This window comes from Chelon labrosus, assembly GCF_963514085.1.
Source record: "Chelon labrosus genome assembly, chromosome: 17".
In the NCBI taxonomy this organism is placed as follows: Eukaryota; Metazoa; Chordata; class Actinopteri; order Mugiliformes; family Mugilidae; genus Chelon; species Chelon labrosus.
This window is the reverse complement of record NC_140350.1, coordinates 22677054-22685750: the sequence shown is the minus strand read 5'-3', so window position 1 is coordinate 22685750 and position 8697 is coordinate 22677054. Positions and strand designations below refer to the sequence as shown.

The 8697-nt window shown below is 40.4% G+C and overlaps 1 protein-coding gene across 2 annotated transcripts; it reads left to right on the top strand.

Moving 5' to 3' along the window:
- Positions 1–1007: 1007 nt before the first annotated feature.
- slc35f2 (solute carrier family 35 member F2) lies at positions 1008–8380 on the top strand. Of its 2 annotated transcripts, XM_084564560.1 has the most exons (9): positions 1013–1139; positions 1700–1805; positions 2471–2643; positions 3280–3407; positions 3543–3702; positions 4798–4954; positions 6140–6192; positions 6302–6456; positions 7793–8380. In XM_084564560.1, exons 2-9 carry the CDS (start codon positions 1717–1719, stop codon positions 7994–7996), a joined length of 1119 nt encoding a protein of 372 aa, XP_084420686.1. In that variant the 5' UTR covers positions 1013–1139; positions 1700–1716; the 3' UTR covers positions 7997–8380. The 2 variants fall into 2 exon arrangements, with proteins under 2 accessions (XP_084420685.1, XP_084420686.1); XM_084564559.1 differs by having other exon boundaries at positions 1008–1805.
- Positions 8381–8697: the final 317 nt, after the last annotated feature.

Sequence of the window (8697 nt, the reverse complement as noted above, 5' to 3'; positions counted from 1 at the left end):
TCTCACGCAAGCAGAGCGGTTTCAACCTCCGTTTAAGAATAACAAGTGCACTTTTCATCATCTGTGCTGGTTTCAGATGAGACAACTCTGAACGGTGAGACATGGAAGTGAAAATATGCTTTGAAAAATGAGAAGCTACTTGGATTACTGTTTCTGATGTGCTAATGTATACGTTTTAAAGTAAAAGATAGTCAAACCACAGATAATTTTGACTTTAACTGGTGGTTAAAAACATAAATTAAACATTAACATGTTGGTGTGGACAGAAGACTGTATCTTAAAACAAGAACAAGGTGCAGATGTGCTAAAGTTTCTTTCTGTATTAAGAAAATAATGGTTAGGACTTAAGTATGAACTAAAAAGACTTAATACCATAAAGTTTTGCACAGAAGAATCAAATCATCATGCCATTCAATGAGAAAATGGGATGCATGTATGCAGAAGTGTAAATCCAGTTTGAAAGGGGGCCAAAATTATTTATAGTCATACTTTTCGTTGTCATGTTGCGTCAACTTTTTTGTGAATTAGTTCTATTGGTAGTCACCTAGCATATTTTTGTGTGACCTTTTGTGTTTGTTTTGCCAACTTTTGTAGTAGTTGAGTCTGTTTTTGCCTCTTTTCACAGTTTTGTTGCCTTATTTTGTCTTTTCGTAGTTGTTAAGATAAGATGCGATAAGATATTTGTCATATGCACAGTTATACATAGTACAATGCACTGTGAAATGTATTTTTGTACCTGCAGCCAGTAGTAAAGTAAAGTAATACAGCAACAACAGTAAATCATTTAGTAAATTAGTAAAATATAAAACTGTGAAATAGAAATGAATGCTATCTAAAAATAAAAAATAAAAAATATATAATAACAAATCTCTGAAAAAAAAAATAAAGTTAAAGAAAATAGTCAGGTAACGTACTTTAAAAATGGAATCAAACTGAGTCAAATCTCATCATGTTTGACTGCACTTCAAACTTTGTTTCAACCAATCAGAGCGCAGAAGGTCGTCCTACGTAGCACCAAGTTAGGTTGATTCACGCCCTCTGAGAGGTATCGCCGCGTGGACGCTGATTCAAGAAATATGGCAGTTCATCCCCGCTGGAAAATTTCTACACATCTGTCATGACATGACTTAAAGCCAACCGTATGTACACATATTTATTTATTTTTTAAAATAAAGAATTCGATATATATTTTTACGTAGCTTTTGTAATTTTAAGGAAGCCCTGGTTGAATGACGCTGTCACTGGCGCGTAGAATAAGTCACACCGGACCACATTAAAAAAAAGTGGCAGGTTAACATTTGTTTTGTGAGTGCCAACAATTTATACCTGCTAACATGTAATCATTTTGATATTAGTAATAATTAGAGGCTTTATTAAAATTCGGCATACATCTACACCTGATAATGTTTGCCTGTTAGCCTTAAAAGTGCCAATGTCTCTAATGAACACAAATTCCAAGAGCAGTTCATCTCCTTTCATATGTTATAGATGTACCTTTGAAATCTAGAAACAAGTCAGAATGGGTTGGGATTCATATTTTGTCAGTGTAGTAGGTAATACAATGAGGCACATCACATTCCTGTAAGGATTAGGTGCCATGTTCTGCTTGGGTAGTCTGATGACGATGCTAACCTTTAAAGACACTCATTCTTATTTTCCCTCATGGTTATAATCTGTCCTGTTCCACTTGTCTTTCTAGGATTAGTTCTCAGAGAGATGGAGGACCCGGTGGAGGACAGAGTGTGTGGGAAAGTGAGGAGTGCATGTGGTTTGCGCAGTTACAACTTAAGGGATGTCTTTACATGGTGAGCATGAGGACATAAACATGTGCTTTTGTCAACCTGCTATATGTTTATTTTTCAATACCTGTACTGTATATGATAGCCTCGATCATTTAGGTGTATTTTCAGCTTGTATTTCAACCCAAACTTTATTTTAAAATGTGTTGTGTGTACTTTGAACCAGCATAGTCTGCTCTGTAGTGTTGGACCAGCTGTATATTTCAAGTCTAAATCAAATCAGGCAGATTTTAGTGTTTTTTTTTAAGCCTAACTCATACTGTTTCCATGTTAAAATAGCATATTGTTTATGGTTTGTTAATTGTGTTTTGGAGGGTGAAATGAAATGGATAAAATGTTTTCATAACTGCTGAGTTCGTCCAGATGAGAGTAAACGGAGAAATTTGTCAAATATTCTCTGTATTTATCCAAATTTAGTCCTTTTTAAGATTGTCATTAACTAGTCTTTGAGAAACGTGGTAAGTTAATAAATATTTAAGAAAATAAATTTAAAAATTACAGCTTGTATCTGTGAACATTGAGTTTTTACACACTATCACAGAAAAGCCGGTGAACTGAGAGCTGACGCCGCGCTCCCTCTTCCTTCACAGCAACTTAACCTTGATAGAGTCAACAGGGAGGACTGTTGTGTTTTTGTGTTTTGATTCACAAAGCTGTCCCTGTCTCTCCAGGCGCCTCTTCAAGACCATAGTCATGGGCCAGGTCCTGTCCCTGCTGATCTGTGGGACGGCGGTCAGCTGTCAGTACCTGGCTGATGAACAGGTGGAGACCCCCATGCTGCAGAGCTTCCTCAGCTACGCCCTGCTGCTGCTCACCTACACCACGGTCCTCATCGCACGCAAAGGTCAGACATCAACTGGGGATATTTGTCATTCTAAATGTTTCTAATGAGTCAGAAGAATGATTAAATAAGGTTTTTTTTTTTTTTTTTTTAGCATAACTTAGCATAACATTAAACTTATATTATCTTTTATCAGCAGATACAGCGAAACACTGTTTTGCTCCCCACATTCTTCAGAAGTATGTACCAGCTAGTCTCTGTCTTTGTAAGGAAATATACAGGAGGGGTGTCCCGATCGGTATCGGGCTGATCCAGGCATTTTTAAAAACGATCACATCGCGTTGGTATCCGTTATCGGGCTTCAGCCAAGCCTGATCTATTGTAGTTTATTTATTTCAGGTGTGCCATAAGCCTAAACCACATCCCTGTAGTGTCACAACCTTTTCTTCCTCTTTCAGAAATCAGCTCAGGTAGGAGAAGCCAAGCTCATTAATATGCAGCATTAGAAACACAGAAAAAAAGGTTCTGAATAATATTCTGTGAAGAATAATCTATCTAGTGTGGTCAGTTTTTCATTCTGCATTTTGCGCTGTTCCATGCTTTGCTCATGTAATTACCAGACATGACACAAGTACGTTAAAAGTAGTAATAAGATGCAGCTTTCTCAGTTTCTGCAGTAAGCTTCGTCTGCTTTTACAGGTGACAGGAACATTGTGCAGATTTTAAAGAGCAGGTGGTGGAAGTATTTGGTGATGGGTCTGGCAGATGTGGAGGCAAACTACGCCGTCGTGAAGGCCTACCAGTTCACCACCCTGACGAGTATACAGGTAGGAGAACACTTGCATAACAGGATCAACAGGATTTATTGAGTGATTTTTTATTTTTTTTTTACTTTAAATGTGAAGGTAGGAAGTGTGACCTCTTTATTGCAGCTAACATCTGTCTCTCTGTCTGCGTTTCAGCTCCTGGACTGCTTTGTGATCCCGGTGCTGATGCTGCTGTCCTGGTTCTTCCTGAAGACCCGCTACAGGCCGGTCCACTTTGTGGCCGTGGCGGTGTGTCTGCTGGGGGTTGGGGCCATGGTAGGAGCCGACATTCTGGCTGGAAGAAACCAGGGATCCAGTTAAGGGCACTTTGAATCTTTTTATTACCACCTGTACTTAATGTCAAACTTAACTACAATATAGAGCTCTAGGAGTCACGTGACTTTTTTTTGTTGACGCTGCCATATTGGAAGGAAAACTCTGAGGAAAAATTAATGGCGCCAGCTCTGATTTCAGGCCGTTAGAGTTTACTGCGCACTTCAAACAGATAGAAATTGACTAGTACAAGACAAAACTCCACAGATTATATATCATGGACCCTTATCATGAAACGGGTATGCTTTTTTTCAAGCGTTGAAACAGCCGGCGCGGACAATGTTCCTGACCTGCAGTATCTGGATTATCCGTATCATTATTCGTATCAATGCAGGACAGTAACACAACTACAATAACAAGTGTTTAATCCTGAATTTCTTTCTCACTGTGAGTAGTTTTAGTGCTGAATGAGCAACACCCCTTTGTAATCCACGTTATAAACATTAGCCTAACTTGCCTTTCTGAAAAGAAATCTGTCCGGACATCGTGCTAAAAACTTGTTAAATAAACAAGACGTTACACTTTTAAAACGCTGGATTCTGTACCTGACATAAAGTGATCGCTACACAAGACAAACCCGTTTCTTGAGGGATCCCACCGCTCCGTTTTCTCGTGCCTGCTTCTTGTGCGTTTTATTGCAGTAATCCACATCTGCCGTCCTATAAAACAATTTCCCCTTTGCTTGTCCCTGACTATTCTGGCATCCTGGGGCACAACAGGTGTCGGCCATTTTTTGGATGTAACTGGTAGAAGGATAAGTTAGTTAGTTGCTTGCAGTTGTCAACCGAATAGTAATTCGAAAATGCACTTTCCTTCCAATATGGCGGTGTTGTGATTGCTGGTGCAGGGTGACGTCAGCTACCGGAGCTTTAAGCAGCATTGTGTTACATTTATAGTCTAGTCTCTAGTAGTGGTATCATTTGGAAGTTTCATCCACTTCTTGGCATGTTTAACTACAGGGTGAATAAAATAATAAGATTTCTTGTTCTTTTATCTCTTGTTATTGACAGATTCAGCGTTTTTGCATCTCGGCTGAATTAAAGGTTTTGTTATTAACGCGTAAAATGTCTCCGTGCAGCCAGTGACGTGGTGCTGGGCGACGGTCTGGTTCTGCTCAGCGCCGTCCTCTACGCCGTATCCAACATGTGCCAGGAGCACACGGTGAAGAACTTGAGCCGGGTTGAGTTCCTGGGAACGATGGGCCTCTTTGGGACTCTCATCAGTGGCATACAGCTGTAAGTTGGCTCACATTCTGTTTTTATAGTTGTGTTCGGATACCGGGTGCTTTAAACTGAATAAGAAAGCAAAGGAAACAGGGGAGAAAAAAAAGCCATGTCACATAAAAAGATCTATTCTTATGTTAACTTAATAAATGATAAAAGCTGTTATTTGGGCTGACAACAACAGTAAGAAGCCAGGAGACACAAAGCAGACAGTCGGCCGTTTTTTTGCCAACTATTTTATTTATTTATTTTTTTCCAGTGTGTCCTGCTCTGCTGGCACTAGTCGGATCCCTGTTGGCAGCTTCTCTTCTTTTTCCTTTTAAATCCTGAACACAGACTACTGCCACCAGCCAGTATGAGGATTTATTTCCTCTCACGCTGGCGCAGAACATGTGCACCAGCTTTCCGTCAGCTCGTTGCTGTTCGTTCTGCGATGACGGCTTTGACGTTTCTCAGGGAACATTTCTTTGTTTTATGCATTTGTGCTGCTAACTACTTATGAAGTGCAGCAAGATTATTTCAGAGTACAACACACACTGCTTTTTGACATTTATATGATGCCAAAAATATTAATTTAGAGAATCATGTCAAACCCTACATCTGTGCAAAGTTAACATTTTTGTTGACGCCTAAACCTTCACTCAACTTTTTACCGAAACAAAAGCAAAAGGTTCAGTGAAACATAAAGTATGTGTTCCTACAGACGACAGAGCAGGGAAGAAACCAATCACAGCTAAGGAGCTATTGCTGCCAAGGTGTTAATCTCAAAATGGTTTACGCTGCTTGAATTGTGAGATTTTAACTTTTTGAATGACATGCAGTTTGATTTGGACTGAACCAGAGTCAGGAGTGTTGAGGTTTTATTTTATCAACTTTTAGAACAAATGAACTGGAACCAAGTTTGGGATTAACCCTCCTGTTAGTCCTCTATCTAAGGTTTATGTTTAGGTTTAAAAATCAAACTACAGGCCATGTCATTTTGTAATAAATTGGTTTGCATTTTAGAGTCTCATTTTTAGCGATTTGCTCCAAAACCTCATATTTAACTCTATAGTCACATAATTTTTAGTCATTTGTCATAAGAAATCAACTAAATACTTACTGTACAATAAAAAATTTGGCTCCATTTATAGCTGTAACGTCTTAATTTTTTAGTTTTTGCTCATCGGCGAACCTTTGTGTTTCTCATCATTGCAGCGCCGTCCTGGAAACTCATGCAGTAGCAGCGATAAAGTGGGATTTGCACATTTGTAAGTCAACATTAACATTAGTAATACCTGTACTGGATAATCACAGCTACTGAAGCCGCCTTCATTATGATATGGCCCCTCACTGTCGTCCTTTGGTTGCGTTCTGCAGGCATGCTGTTTGCAGTCTACGCCCTGTGCATGTACGCTCTGTACAGCTTCATGCCCGTGGTGGTGCAGATGACCAGCGCCACTGCGGTCAACCTCTCTCTGCTCACCGCTGACCTCTTCAGCCTCTTCTGCGGCCTCTTCCTCTTCCACTACAAGGTGAGTGGCGTTAGTAAAGGATTCTAAGGGTGGGTGCTGAATACCGGTTCCAGTTTTTACAATAGATCTGGATTGGATCACTTCGGAATTATCGATTCCGCTCTTAGCATTTTCTCCTGTTTCTGCGTCGCACGCCATGACGTTTACACTCTGTGGCTGCGAGGAACAAAGGATCGGAAATCATTTTACACGTCTCAGTTAACAATGGTGTGGTGAAAGTTGAAAGTCAGACAAGGTGAAACTTTTCGTCAGGGATTTTAGCATTTGAGCATATTTCCCTCACATTTTCATCATTTGCATTCACCAAATAGCAGTAATTTAACATTTTTAAGTGCTAAGAAGACGCTCTTGCCTTGTTTTATTATATCAGTCTTATCTAGGGATTTCCTGATCAAGATTTTTGGTCCTCCTACACCACATGTGCACCATGTGACTGTATTAAGTCCAGTAATGTGCTGTCAAAGTTAATGTAGTGTGGAGAGGGTAGCTCGTACCTTGGCTCCAGAAATGAGCCGTTCATCCAACGCCATAAACTTCCTATCCCTCTCTGGAATATTTCTCTCTTTGACGCCGTCTCCAGGAAACTTTTCTCTTCTTTGAAACGCAGCGTTCGGTGTTTGTTGACATTCCGGTGCAGCTTTTCCCTGAGTGCATCCGTCATATTCTGTTTTTTTTTTTTTTGTTTTTTTTTTCAGTGCTGAATCACGTTATGTTTCTGACTGATTTCATTTTCCAGAGTAAAGTTCTTCCACACAGCAGACACGTTTAGTCACGTGGTTTTAGTTCCTCTTCTGCTTCAGTTTTTGGCAGCTTTTACGCTTAGACACTTTTGGGGAGCTGTGGGGTAGTGGTTAGAAGTGCAGCTTGGGACCGAGGGGTCCCTGGTTCACCTCCTGCCATGTTCATGGCAGGAGGTGCCCTGAGCGAGCATCTAACCCCGGAGCTGCTCCCTGGATGCGGTCCTTAGAGGCTGCAGCCCACTGCTCCAACTGTACACACTACTGATGGGTCAAATAGCAGGAACTGCAATTTGCTGGACAATTAAGGGTTAAAATTATTATTATTATTTATTAATTACTGATTATTAATTATTAAGTACTTGCCAACCACCACTAATGCAGGCTAAGAAGAAGAAGCAGTTTTGATAGACTGATAAAACTGATCTGTTTTCACATTGATAAAATCTAAACAGACTGTATCCTTAGAACTTTGTGCACCATTATCCGACAGGTTCTCTCGATTCCGTTCCCGATCTTTTAACATTGAATATCGGCCGATCCAAGTCCCGATCCGATCAGCTTGACATGTGACTAACACCTCTGACCCTGCGTCTCAGTTTTCAGCCCTGTACATCATCTCGTTCGTCGTCATCACCGTGGGTTTTGTCATGTTCAACGCTGTCCCGACGTACCAGGCTGTACCCCAAGACCCCGTTGAAGAGTTGGCCGACGGCACGGCCGAGAGCCCCTCAGACTACCTGCTGGCTGCAGACAGAGACCCCCCGAGGGCCGAGACCCTCACAGCTGTCGCCGCACTATGACCCCAGCTGTTACTTTTACATGGTTACACTCATTTTGTACTTTCATTCCTATTAATGGACGACCAGTAATCAGATGTCGCCTGTTTTTGCACTTGAGCTTTTAAACTCCAGCTATTTATTGTTCCAAACTGATCGGGGACTCCTTTTTTAAAAAAAAATAATATATTCTATGTTTTACAAAACACATAAGAGACGCTGTTTTAGAATCCACTGAATCATGTGGTGGGATTTTATTTGACAAATCAACAAAAGTGGTATTTTATATTTTGAGGCCTCTGGTGCTGTTACGGTTTATAGTTACAGATTTCATGCTCAAGTCATTTTGTCTTTGCCTTGTTTTTTTGCCAAATGTGATGAATGTTAGCATGCCACGGGAGATTTACTTTTTTTTTACTAATAAATTCATTTTTATATTCTTCTGAGTCATTTCTTTGTCACACTTCTAACGGGTTATTTTACACACTGCTTGTCGTTGTCTTTGGAGCTCGCTCAGAAAACCCACTGCTGCATTAGCTAGTTAACAATGTGAGAATCTTCTACTTGAAACCTGAAAGGAATAATCCAAATCAGAAGAATGTCTTTAGAAATAAGAGATGAATGTTTTGGAAAGGCCCAGACTTGACTCCTATGTAAAATCTGTGGGTTGAACCGAAGGCGGGCTGTGCACAAGGAAGGCACGTTATGTGAAGACGAGCGGGAAA